The 12717-nt window shown below is 45.5% G+C and overlaps 2 protein-coding genes across 2 annotated transcripts; one reads left to right on the top strand and one right to left on the bottom strand.

Annotated features, from left to right (window-relative positions):
* Nucleotides 1-4706: 4706 nt before the first annotated feature.
* Nucleotides 4707-6154, bottom strand: LOC135666692 (heavy metal-associated isoprenylated plant protein 36-like). Its single transcript, XM_065178311.1, has 3 exons — nt 5999-6154; nt 5745-5820; nt 4707-5639 (listed from the first exon to the last, which is right to left on the bottom strand). The coding sequence occupies exons 1-3, from the start codon at nt 6038-6040 to the stop codon at nt 4882-4884; spliced, it is 876 nt and encodes a 291-aa protein (XP_065034383.1). The 5' UTR covers nt 6041-6154; the 3' UTR covers nt 4707-4881.
* Nucleotides 6155-9833: 3679 nt separating this feature from the next.
* On the top strand, nt 9834-12686 carry LOC135666706 (vesicle-associated membrane protein 724-like). Its single transcript, XM_065178319.1, has 3 exons — nt 9834-10193; nt 11694-11835; nt 11946-12686. The coding sequence occupies exons 1-3, from the start codon at nt 9992-9994 to the stop codon at nt 12118-12120; spliced, it is 519 nt and encodes a 172-aa protein (XP_065034391.1). The 5' UTR covers nt 9834-9991; the 3' UTR covers nt 12121-12686.
* Nucleotides 12687-12717: the final 31 nt, after the last annotated feature.

Genomic DNA, 12717 nt, shown 5'->3' with positions numbered 1-12717 from the left:
GTAGCGAAGCCGGTTACCAAAAGTGCTCCGGCTTTGGATATAGAAGGATATAGAAGCTCGGAGGAGGTTGGCTTCTACGGCAAGCGGTGCTTGTGGCAGTTGATGGCGAGACAGTAGTTGGCAATAGGTCGCAGTTGTGGCGTGAAGTCCACCATGGATTGTTGTCACTATGGGCAGCCAGAGGGTGCTGATGCGATGGCGTCTGTCAGTTGTGAAATCTACTGGTGCAGGAGAACCAGGGGTAGAGGGAGAGATCAGTAGTCGAGAAGCATACTGGTGCAAATTGGGCATAGCGATCGCCTTTGATGGAGAGGTGGATGTAGGCTGTTGCGATGGGGAAGATGAAGGCATGGCGGACGACAAGGAATGGTGGGGAGTAGGCAGTGAAACCCACACGAGCATATGGCAGGTGCTTCACATCCTGCTGTGCAACTACCGAGAGGAGACGATGGGTGCTTCGTCGATATCTCCTACAACTCCTGCTATTGAGGGTGATGAATGGAGAAAGGCACAGCGGAAGCAGAGGAGAAGATGTTTCAGTAGCGATGGTAGTGGATCAGTGATGTCCCAGTGCTGAAGGTGCTCTACAACTAGGCGATTGGGCCAACTCTGTGCTTAGTGCAAAGACGAGTGTTCGGCGCAGAGTTAAAGATGTAGATCAGCACCCAATAAAGGAAGAGGATTATGTGCTGGTGATCCTCGATGAGGCTAGTGAATTTGATGGAGAGTGGCATCGGTGAGCGCAACACTAAAGGCATTGCAACGGGGAGACCGATCGTAGTAGAGGAGGCCAATGTAGGAGCCTTCGGAGCTCCAACCGCAATTAGTAGTGGCGCTAGCTTTGGGAGCCGTTGCGGTTGTGGCAAGTGTAGTAGGGCTAATCTTTAGAGTCACCAAAGGGGTAAGGGTGGCATCGTTGCTTGTTGGAGTTGGTGTGACAGTGGCGGATTGAAGATAAAGGCAAATGTGTGATTGGAGGAGAATGTCATGCCACTGGGGTTCCTGATAGCTCCAAAGATGCATTCGGTGATAGTGACGAACGTACGTCAGCTACAGATCTCCATCGGAATGCTTCGGTTGGAGGAAGGAGCAGCGATCAATAACAGAAGCAAGGGCTGCGATCGTTGAGAAGGAGGATTAGCCTCTCATTGTTACCAAGGAGATGTCACTGGACAGCGATCAGTGTTTTCCTTTCCTCATTGTGTTCGATACTACTTTTTTCTTGTGCATTATTATCTCTATATGAGATCAGGATCTCAAGCCATCTGGCTCTTTGCCTTTGACCGTATAAAACTAATTCCATTAAGTGATTGCCTTTGACAAGGCCTATGAGGATGAAAATTCAGCCTCGTTCTGACCGGACAAAATGATTTGTATTTCTCATTATAGAAGCAACACTCGTTCTCAACTATCAGAATCGACAAGGTTCTCTTTTGTCTTGCCGCATTCTGAGCATCATGCATGTATCTTTTCGGAAGTGTCTTTTATCCTTAGATGTTGGTTTCATTTGCAGAGGTGAATTACGACTGACAAGTCCTTCTCGATACGAAGGGATGTTTCCGTCTCCATCTGACAAGGGACGATGAAGCGAAGTTGTGTTTGTTCAACTGTCTTTTTCTGCGACGGGTTTTTTGGGCCTTTGTCATAGATCACACCTCCCCACGCAGTTCTTTGATCGAGTGTGCATAGAGTAGCTAATGTTGATATCGCCCTCGACGGAGATCAATTGCAAGAAAAGTTGTTGGAATCTCATGGTTTATCGTTGTATCTTCAGCAGATGTCGATCAGACGACCCACTGCAACCTCTGCAATGGTGATGCGGATGAGAACAATCAATTACAAGAAAAAAGGTTTCTTAATGCAATTTTGGAGCGTCCAATGTGTTTCGTTGACTGTCTCATTTATTTGCTCTCCTTGCAGATCTCTTCGGTTTGGACCCGAGGAGGGTATTCCCCATCTGTACACTCACGGTGGCCGCATCATAGGTACGCCGATTCTCTTCTGGAGGCGAGTGACACCATCAAGCTAACTGGAATTGAAGACCAACAACATTAAGTCTGATGTCGGGAACGTCGTCGAGGTGACCGCTATGGGAAACACCGTTCGTATTAGTGTGTTGTCAAGAATGGCGAGAGTATATGGGGGAGCCTCGAGACGATCCATATGCAGGACACGACGGGGCATGAGTTTGCGACTCTTACGGGCAGATGCCTTTGGCCATCGATTGGTAGGGGAACAAAGCCTTTGGAAGGCCAGGGGTACCAAAAGCCAAGCAATCATCGTCGAGGAGGCAACAAAAGGCTTTGGTTTCTCTACTAATGCATCATTTCTCACGAGCGAGAGTGATAATGCTTGATGTCTGAGATTTTTGTTTCATGGTCAGATCGACTGCTCTCGTGTGAACCGTTTAACGAGATAATTTTACGGCTTCCTGGTGACTCTTCGGCAGTAATTGGGTCGTAAGTGGACTTGTTATGTCGATGGAGTTCATATCTTCCCCGTCAGTGTCCTTCGCGGTGGACTCATCCACCGGGAAATCAATCTCGTTTGGTGAAGTAAAACGTTTGCAGTCCTTGAATCCATGCATGCGAAACAAGGTAAGATTCGTGTTGGAATAAAATATAACATAAAATTTATGGGTTTCGAATTATTCATTATCATCATCGTGAAGGGAAGGGTGGGGGGGGAAGAAGATGGCAGTAATGTGTCTCCGTGGAGATTGGGAATTCTCCTAAAATCATGTGCCGACATGATACAACCCTCGACCTTTTCCGCTGTCCCAAACAAATATCTTGGCATATCGTCCTTGGATGTCCTGTGACTGATGCCAACGAGGGACAATAGCCAGATCTACCATCCGGTGCCTCTCGGGAAGCACCATTTTGATCGTCCTTTAAAGTGCCCCCAACTGTTCATCTCATCTCCAGAGGTGTCCTGCCAAGACATGAGATCGAGGCTTAATTTACTGACCCGCTCCGTAAAAGTACTCGAATGGCCCCCGTGGAGTGCAGTGCAGGATGCGCGACGGGATACATTACACGGCGGACGCCATTGGAGTCATCATGCTAAAGGACTGCTGCCTCGCTCGCTCGCTGCCGCATCATCACCGATTGGCTTCTGGAGTAGCAAAAGCGGGCGTCCTCGTTTCTTCCATCTCCACTTGTTTATTTCTTTACCTTTCAGTGCGGGAAGAATCTGCGTCCGCTCCGCTCGGGACGTGACTCGCTCGCCACAATAACTCTCCATCTACTCTTCCTCTGTTCAGAATGCCATAACTAAACACAGCTCAGAGACAGCAACAGTACATAAATAAATAAATAAATATATATAAGATATTCACGGCATCAGCTTGTCATATGTCCATCTCAACACTCGTCAACCGATGCTGCTTGTCGTCGTCGTATTTATGAGCTTCGTTCGCATCATGAACATGCATATTGACGCTAGAGAAAAAACCAGTGTGGTTTTGCAGCCAACAACATCATCATAGGCAGTCTTAGACGTGCATGGAGAGTGTCTGCTGTTATCAAGGAAGCCGAAGAAATCAGAAGCCCGACGGCCAACAGGGGGGGGGGGGGGGGATAGGCAAGCTATGTATATATGTATGTTGTAGGAGAGTCAATCGAGCTTCGTGGTCCAAGAAGTAGAAGATCTACAGATTCCTCGATGCACAGGTATTCCAAAAGCGTCGAAACGAGAAAAAGTATCCTGCAGCTGGAACTGATTCAACTTGTGCTTCTTGTTGGTTTCTCTCATCGGAATGACTTCGGGGATCGACCGTGTCATTCATACTTCATCCGGCCTCGGTCAAAGAGAGAGTCAACAGACACAGCCGAGCCATCGGTGGGGTCAAACACAACACTACAAGTGGGAAGTGAGAGTCTACTGGCACGCCATGTTAAATAACCGGCCGATACAAGACGTAGAGCTAAAGTCCCGCTAAACCCAAGACCAAAAACTTTGATGTCTGTCCTCACTGCTCCCAGCCAGAATATAATTTGAACATGAAGGCTGCATAGTTTCCTAATTTCATAAACCTAAAGTGCTCTTCAAATGATAAGCACCAGGTTATACTTCTATATATATATTATATATTATATATACATGTACAACTTCATGACCAGGGATTACTGTTTGATTAGGGTTCTCCAGGACAGCACTGTGGAATCGGTTTACAAACTCATATCTACGCGCTTCCAAGTAATACATTAGCTCTGTGAGATCCAAAAATGATGACCTTATAACAAGCACCAAAGCTAATGTGAAGATCGCCGAATTCTACTTCTTACTTAATAGACTACAACACGGAAGAAATTTACAGTCTGATTTTTGTTTATGCTTTCCGATCTGTGCACTTTGCAACACAGAAAAGATCAATTGGGTTAAATATTATTATCATATATAAATAAATGTCAGTAGTGTAGCCCTTACTTTTGTTAGAAAAGCATGAATTAAATAAAGACAACGTGTAGGCTTTATGTCAGAAAGCGAAGGCAGGCATCCAACCTACTGCTATTGGGTGCTGATTGCTACCGCCACTGGCTACAGGTTTTGTGCCCATCGTCAGAATCAAGAACACAAGTTTTTTGCTCCTCCCTGAGCATATGAAGCCGATGAATGTTGTCTCTAAAGTACCACCAAATAGATTACGGGGCTAATGCTGTGAACTAAACAACAGTGCTTCTTTTCCGGCATTCACAAAAACATAGAAGCCAAACCAAAGTCCGAAACTCACTTCAACTAGATTCCACGGTCACACTTCCTCAAGCAGTATCAGCTTAATTAACACTGCAATGCCATTGATTACTGCTCGAGTCCAGAAACAGGTCACGTCATATATGTTTAGATTCAGATGCTTGATGGATGTGACGATAGCCTCCATCACATGATACCGCAAGCATTGGCGCTCTCCTCGCCGAAGTTGTAATACGAGCCTGGCGATGCTGCGGAGTAGACGCAGCTGTTCTGCAGGATTGGCAACGGCGCGCTGTAGTATGCACCACCGTAGCTCATGGTCGGCTGCATCGAGTTGTAGCTCACTAGATATGAGGGCACTTGCGGAGTCGAGTATACCGGAAAATTGAACGCGGCCGGTGGGAACGCGGCACCGCCGCCTGATACTGTTTTCTTGCTGGCCTCTTGTGGCGCTACCTCAGCCTCAGCTGCACAGCCGCCGCTATTTCCGCTTCCATTTTTGTTCTTGTTGTTGCTGTTGCTGCTGCTGTTATTGTTCCCGTTTTGACCCCCCTTGTCCTTCTTCTTACCGCCTTCCCCGGTGATAGGAGCCTTTCCGCCTTCCTTCTTCTCGGGCGGCGGAGTAGACTTTTTCCCGCCATTCTTCGAGGCTTCACCCTCTGGTTTACGGGAAGCATGCGAGGGGACGTCGGTGGCAGGAGAAATTTGATTGTTGTCAACGCTCTCCGATGGCTTGTTGGGCTTGTCACCGTTCTTGTTCTTGTTCTTCTTGCTGTTGCTGCTGCCGGCGCCACTGCGAAGACCGTCTCCGGTAGGCTTCTTCTCGGGCCAGAGCTCGGCATGTTTCCCAGCCTTGAGGAGCTTCTTGATAAGGATGTCGGCCTCGACGTTCCCGGTGACGATCACCTTGTGCTGTTGGGGATCCACGGTAGTCTTGTAAACCCCTGAAGGAACCCGGGAAGGTTTAGCTTGTCAGGAAGCAAACGAGAGAAACAGAGGAGACCGAGGTTGGAGTCGAGGGACATGGAGGTGGTTTCCAGGTTGCGTACCTTCCAGACTCTGAAGGACCTTCTTTACTTTCTTCCTGCAGCCTTCGCAGTGGATGGAGACCTTGAGAATCCATGTCTGGAACACCACCAAAACCCAAAAGTTCCCAAACAAACGTTCACACGATGAGAGCATGTCAGAGGAAAGCAGCAGAGCATGTCAGTGGAAAGCGGCAGCAGAAGAAGAAGAAGAAGAAGAAGAAGAAGATGATGGTCGAGAAGAAGAAGAAGAAGAGCGGTCCAAGGAGTGAGTGTACCTGATACTTCAGCGGTTCTGCACACTCTCCAGCTGCTGCCATGAGGAAGAACAAAAGCAAAGAACGCTAACTTTACGAAGAGGGTGGTATCAAGGCAAATGCAAAGACGAAGCTGTGATTGGAGGGAGGAGCAATGGAGTGACTATGATATATAGTAGAGCGGCTACGGCGGAGGAGAAGGTAATCAGATGAGTACTCGTATGGTCGAGTTGGGCTTGAGATATATAGAGCCAATCATAGCCGTCCATTGGTTCACCAACAGATAGCAGCAGTGCAGTGGGATGCACATGAAATGTTAGGCTTCATCGCACTCGGTCATCATTCGTGGATCAGTATCGGATGGTAATCTAATCCTGAAAGTTGTTGACTTTGGGGCCACACTATGAACAGTGCCTCCGCTGTAGCCCTTAAAAGTTCCCATGTGGTTGCATTGTCATCTCTCTCTCTCTCTCTCTCGCACACACACACACACACATTTCGTCTTCTATTACTTCGCTGAAACATTGAGCTCATCACATGCCTCACGCGTGCGGTGATTAGCCCGGCCAGTCGGGCCCCGCCCGCTAGTCCAATCGCTCACGTGGCAGATGCTTCTCTTAGCATCATTCAGCAGAGTCTGCCGTCGGAGCTTTGAGGATCTACACACACAAACACAGACTATCATGCATGCATCATTGTGTCACTTTTGAAAGGCCATGTAATTCGAGTAAGATGATGAGAAAGCAGAGAGAGACAACAAAAAAAGAGTATCACCCCCTCTTCTTAGTATATGTACATGCATCGTGATCGACAATATTTAGATCGAATGAAGTTCTGATGGATAAATACGTCAAACCAACCCCCAGAGTGACTTGGGAATGCCGAGTTGCTTAGAGGAGAGAGAGAGAGAGAGAGAGAGAGAGAGTGCACTGAAAGCTGAGAACAACAACAAAAAGGCCAACGAGTCTCAGATTTTGACCCTCGCCATTATGACCTACCACCGTTTAGTCTCAGCTTCCCGCTAGAAATGCAAGGATCTCAGACTCGCGCATTGAAGGGCTGAAGGACATGGGTTGGTGTGAGGGCGATAAATCCTGCTCCGTTTTTATCCTGAGCCCCCCTCCCCCTCCCCCCCCCCCCTCCCAAAGGAAAAGGACCGGTAATAAATCATGATGCCCCATGTTCACATGCACCATTATTGTCAACTATTCATGACGGGTGTGTGTGTGTACTTCTGGGCAAGTAAGAGACTCACTTCCATCATGGATAATGTGAGAGTCGGAGCTTAGAAGATGCTGCACACGGCTGTCCTCCGACCACTCTTTGAGTACACCATACAATCAATGGCGGCACCAGATGTTTCAGTAACTGATGGCCTTGTTTTATCTCCAAATCCTTCTCTTCTCTCTCAGGGTTGGGACCCGTGGGCGGCTAATAATGCATCGACTTCCGTGCCGCAACACCAGCGCGAGGAAGGGAAATGGCTTGCTTATTCGATCCTACGAACGCGAAAGCTTATTTCGTCTCGCAAACAAGTTGATGTTGCCATCACACGTCAAGGCCCTCGGTAGTATTAGTCGTTCCTCATGGTTCGAAAACGGAGATTCCACCCACTTATAAGTCGTACGGTGCAAAAACTGAAGTGGAAGTTAAAGGCCCATCCGGTCATTGATCAGCATCAATCGTCTCAAAACAATCGACGGAATGCATGTGATTCAAACGGAGGAAGAAGAAACTTCAGAACTACTAGCGACGGAGAAGATTCAACCGGCGAACTTGGCTCGAATGGAAAAGTATTTGGAAAACAGCAGCTGCTCAGCGGCAGGCAAGCAGCTTTGTCCATGCAATTCGTTCGGCCTATGCAGTCAACGGTCGGGATGAACCTCCGGCCAATGCATGGGCGGGACGACAAGTCCAACAACCGATGGATCCATTCTGGGATCAGCCTGGCACAATTTGCCTGTTGGATCTTTATGAGGGACCTGGAAAAAGCTTGCTCGGGTGTCAGCATCACATAATTGTAATCCTACGGTTTTGAACTAGCTATTCTTCGGAGGTAGAGCAAAGAGACCAGTAATGGATCTCAACCACTAAAATGGTCTGCAGGAAATCCACAGAACGAGGAGGAGGATTCATGCAAAGGAGTCCAGTCCAGTCCAGTCCAGTCCAAATAATAGTTTGGTGTATGTCCCTTATGTACATATCTATGTATATCGGCTGGCACACTTGGGGTGAAGTAAATGGATCCTTGCTGTTGATGGTGGGAGGTAGGTAAGCTCCATGCAGCAAACAACAGGGAGAAGAAATCGGGATGCAATGTGCGGAGTTGTCAGAGGGGTGACTCGGTATAATGAGGAGCCACTGTTCAACTTAGCCTGCCCGTCCGTCTGTGGGGGTAATTAAAAGAGGTTGTGACATAATGTATATTGATTGTTTCCGGGGTACCATTCGATGCCCTTTTCCTTTGTTCCTTTCCGAACCAATGTCAACGTCTTCCTCACACCTCCCCTAACAATGTCTTGGATTCTCCAAACCGGGGGGTTCGCTGCACCCTGCACCCTGCACCCTGCACCCTGCACCCTGCACAGACATTGCCGCGGCGAGGGCCCCAGACACCCATCGGCGTCGGCTACTACTCCCACAGCATCCACCGTCCATTATTTCTCTTTACTCCTCTCTCCTTGCAAGGAAACGAAAACAACTGACCATATCTTAGAATTCGAATTCCTGTAGCACATTAAGCTTGTTTCCTTATGCCAATGCATGCTTTCTTTTGCCAAGCCTTTCCGCTTCGTAATATCATGTAGAAGAAGCATATGAATTTATGCTACGTCGTTAAATATTTCGAACATGTGAAGATGAAGTTGTCATCTGCTCTATAAATTTTCTATTATTTTACAGAAAACGATAACCATCCTCTTTTTGGAATGATGTTGTGATTGGGGCGAAGGGCCCATGACGGACGGGCCTTCGTGGGCCTCGTTTGCGGTAAATGGGCCGAGCCCACCTCCTAATCGAATTATTAATTTCGATGAAGTACAAAGGACTTCGTGGGAAATAGTGTGTGCAGCGGATGGTAACTAAGATCGACTTAGATATGGATGGTGGGTTGAACTGTTCCTATTTATCATCATCGAGAGCCTCGTGTGACGAACACATCGACGACTTAGCTCTAACGCGATGTAACTTGCTAGCCAATCTCTTGTCTCTGCATCTTATATACCCCCTACATGCGATGATATATTATTTACTGGGGATACTCTTTACGACACTGGTTTCCCTAATTCTTCGTTTTAGCATCTAATTCCTTGGTAAAAAACATGGTGGCAGAAAGAGTTGGTCCACAGAAAGATCAGCGAGAAATATATATGCATTGCCATTTACCCCAAAATTCCCACCCGCTTTACGATCACGTTTGACTTGTACGGCTTCTTCCTCGTCTTACCCCCTTTTTCTTCGCACCTGGAGAGAGAAGAAAAAGTCAACGGAGAGACAGATGCTGAGTCCTACGCTTCGAGTTTTCTGCATCGACGACTCGAGTGCATTGTATACCCCGTTTGATTCCTTCCTTCCTACCGCCATTCACGCACCAAAAGAAATGCTCAAATAATAATAATATCGCAGTTTCTGGAACACGCGGTCTCTCCGCGGCCGCAGCTGCCATGTCTCCGACACAAGACGGCATTCACAAAGGTCATGTGACATGTGGGACCCCCTTAGGTTTACACGTGGTTTAGAAATGGATGTTGGAGATTGCTGTTTGCCGTCGGACCGAAGCACGCGCCACAGCCGCGAGCGATGACTGTGGTCGCCTAAATGATGCATGACCTTTGATTCGCATTCCGCTTCCCAAACCCAAAAGGCTTCGAACCCTTCCCTGCTGCCCCCCCACCACCAGGAGGACAACAATCTGATCCGGGAAGAAGCCGAAGGCGATCGAATCTAGGAATTCCTGATCTCTGTCTTCCGAGATCCGATTCTTGAAGAGAAGAGGGAGGAGCGGGGCGCGCAGCAATGGCGGAGGAAGGGAAAGAGGGTTGGTTCATCTACGGGTTCGTGGCGCGGGGGACCGTGGTGCTCGCGGAGTACACGGAGTACACCGGCAACTTCCCGGCGATCGCGGCGCAGTGCCTCCAAAAGCTCCCCTCCTCCAACAAGCTCTCCACCTACGCTTGCGATGCCCACACTTTCATCTTCCTCGTCCATAATGGCTACGGTATCTTCCCGATCTCGATAGTATCATGCCGTGACATACGCTTGATCTATTCATATGCGTTCAGTATGACTCATGGTGGCAGTTCGATGTGGTTCTTGGAAGTTGCCTGCTTGATGAGTGAAGGTTTATGTGTGAACTAGAAAATGCCACGAAAATTACGTTTAATTTGGCCTTCTTCATGAAGAATCCGATGCATATTTTATAGGATACCACTATTTCTTCTACTTTCTCTGCGGGATCAACATCATTCGAAGAGACCACTATGTTTGCGGAAGTCAAAATAAATAATAACAACATTAAGCGGAGAATAATAGATGTCTGAAGCTAATGCATGATGCTGAATGTACTAATGAGTTTTCAAGCTAAGATATTGCCCCTTTGATTATCGACGTATGCCAATCAGCAGGCTCAGAAAGGTGAAGGGAAACCGCTATAGGGTTATGGAAGCAAAAGGATTACATCTTGTCACAGATTTGTTACAAATAGAATTCACACATCGGGAAGCTATTGTAGTGTTTCAATTATGCTTTTGAAGGGGTCGCAAAATATACAGATTTATTCTATAATATTTTACTATCACGGCACTGTATCATGTATGTTTGGAGTTCCTAATGCCCTTCAGATAGCAGAATCACAAATTCTGTTTTATTCAAAGACTTGTGATTGAAGAGTCTAGCTTCTTGGTGAAATTAGGAGCAATGTGTATGTATCATAGATGTACTCGCGACATGTCTTCCCGATATCATTGCTATAGTGCCCAGTAGGGTTTAATGCCTTCAGCCTCTATGGTCATAAGCATATTCTTCTGCATATTGGTGCACCGTTGATATTAACTTATTGACTTGGACACTGTGATTGCAATAAAGAACAATTGGGGCTGACACCTTTTTTTCCGTTTCTTCTGTAAGCATGATGCTGTATCCTACATATTTATTTACCAGCGATCTACGTTATTGAACCGGATACTTCTTTACAAATAGATGTTACTTGCACGATATGGCTACGTAACATAGAGATCATGATGAGATTATTATTGTTTTCTGCCAGTTTTCATTTGTAATACCTTTAGACTTCGAAGAGTTCATTTGCATTGTTGTTATGAGTCTAATGTCAAAATCAATCAACATGGTGTTAGGTTGTTGCAGTGGACAAAGATAGTGTATATCTTCGGGAATTTGAATGCTGTATTAGGCTTTTGGGTTTGTAAACTATGCAGGGTTTTAGCAAATCTGAGAATTAGATACTAGTATAATAGATACAAATGTGAGAATTTCCTGCTTCTATTCTGCATTGTTTCATGTATGCTAGCTAGTGAAGAAAGGTCAATCTTCTAGTCAATGCATCTGATAAGTATTTTATTTAATTATCTTATCATCAAAATGTTAATGATGTTTAACTTTCATGTGCATTAAAGTCATGGGTAAACTGATCTGCCATTAATCATATAGATGTAGAAGTACTTTTAATGAGGACATCTATTTCCTTCCCTTGATATTGCAGCATACTGTGTTGTTACCAAAGACTCTGTTGTGAAAAATGTTTCCATAGCTTTCTTGGAGCGACTGAAAGCGGACTTTACCAAGAGATATGGTGGTGGCAAAGCTGATACAGCAACTGCCAAAAGTCTAAATAAAGAATTTGGGTATGCTTATCGTATCATGCTTCTCTGTTCCAGACTTCCAGCTGGTGCTTTTTTTACCTTTTTCTTAAACCTAATTCAAGTTTTATACGAACTTAACTTATATGCTGCAGCCCAGTCATTAAGGGGCACATGCAATATATAATTGATCATGCAGAAGAGGTAGAAAAGCTTTTGAAAGTTAAGGTCCAAGTTTCAGAAGTGAAAAACATTATGTTGGAGAACATCGATAAGGTACTTGATTCTTGTTACAGATGTTTTGATGCAACTTCAGTAATAAAAGGTTAGGTATACAAATTTGTAGTAATAATTCCTTGTGTTTTCAAATACCGAGTGCACTGGAATTTAATTGGAATTTTATATTTGAGCTTCATCTTTTACTGTTTTCTATTAAAATCCCTACTAAATTATTATGAAGCTCTTCTGTTTGCTTCATGGATCTAAAAATCTTATTGCCTATCATGTAAAGCTAGTCGGGTATTTCTACAATTGGAAATGACATTGAAAACAAAGAAAAATGTTGGTAATGCTCTAACATGTTAGAAGAAATCTTTTCCATATTAATTCCTTAAACAGGTCTGCCACTGTCTATGTTTTAGCCTTATGACCTTAAGTTCAAAATAGATCAGCACATCAAGACACATGTTCTTTCCCTTTTGCGTGTGAGGAAAAATATTTGACTACTTAGTGAAAACTATTTTTCACTTTATCTGATATCACTAACCAAGGTGATTTTGAACCAGAAAAATCTTTTTAGAAATTTTTTTGCAAATATAGACTTAAAATAATTTGATTATTCGCTGGCATGCTTAAACCTGTTGGTATTTTGAACCAAAACAATGTGAAATCTGATCAAAGTGGTGGCAATGTTAAGCTACCAAGCGG

This window comes from Musa acuminata, unplaced genomic scaffold (assembly GCF_036884655.1).
Source record: "Musa acuminata AAA Group cultivar baxijiao unplaced genomic scaffold, Cavendish_Baxijiao_AAA HiC_scaffold_1119, whole genome shotgun sequence".
NCBI lineage: Eukaryota > Viridiplantae > Streptophyta > Magnoliopsida > Zingiberales > Musaceae > Musa > Musa acuminata.
This window is presented reverse-complemented; position numbering and strand designations above follow the sequence as displayed.

Coding starts and splice junctions, on each gene's coding strand:
- LOC135666692 (XM_065178311.1), bottom strand. CDS start 6,040: ATGGCAGCAGCTGGAGAGTGTGCAGAACCGCTGAAGTATCAG. Junction 5,821..5,998: donor CAGAACCGCTGAAGTATCAG/GTACACTCACTC, acceptor GTGGTGTTCCAG/ACATGGATTCTCAAGGTCTC. Junction 5,640..5,744: donor GGTCCTTCAGAGTCTGGAAG/GTACGCAACCTG, acceptor GGGTTCCTTCAG/GGGTTTACAAGACTACCGTG.
- LOC135666706 (XM_065178319.1), top strand. CDS start 9,992: ATGGCGGAGGAAGGGAAAGAGGGTTGGTTCATCTACGGGTTCGTGGCG. Junction 10,194..11,693: donor CCTCGTCCATAATGGCTACG/GTATCTTCCCGA, acceptor TTGATATTGCAG/CATACTGTGTTGTTACCAAA. Junction 11,836..11,945: donor AGTCTAAATAAAGAATTTGG/GTATGCTTATCG, acceptor TATATGCTGCAG/CCCAGTCATTAAGGGGCACA.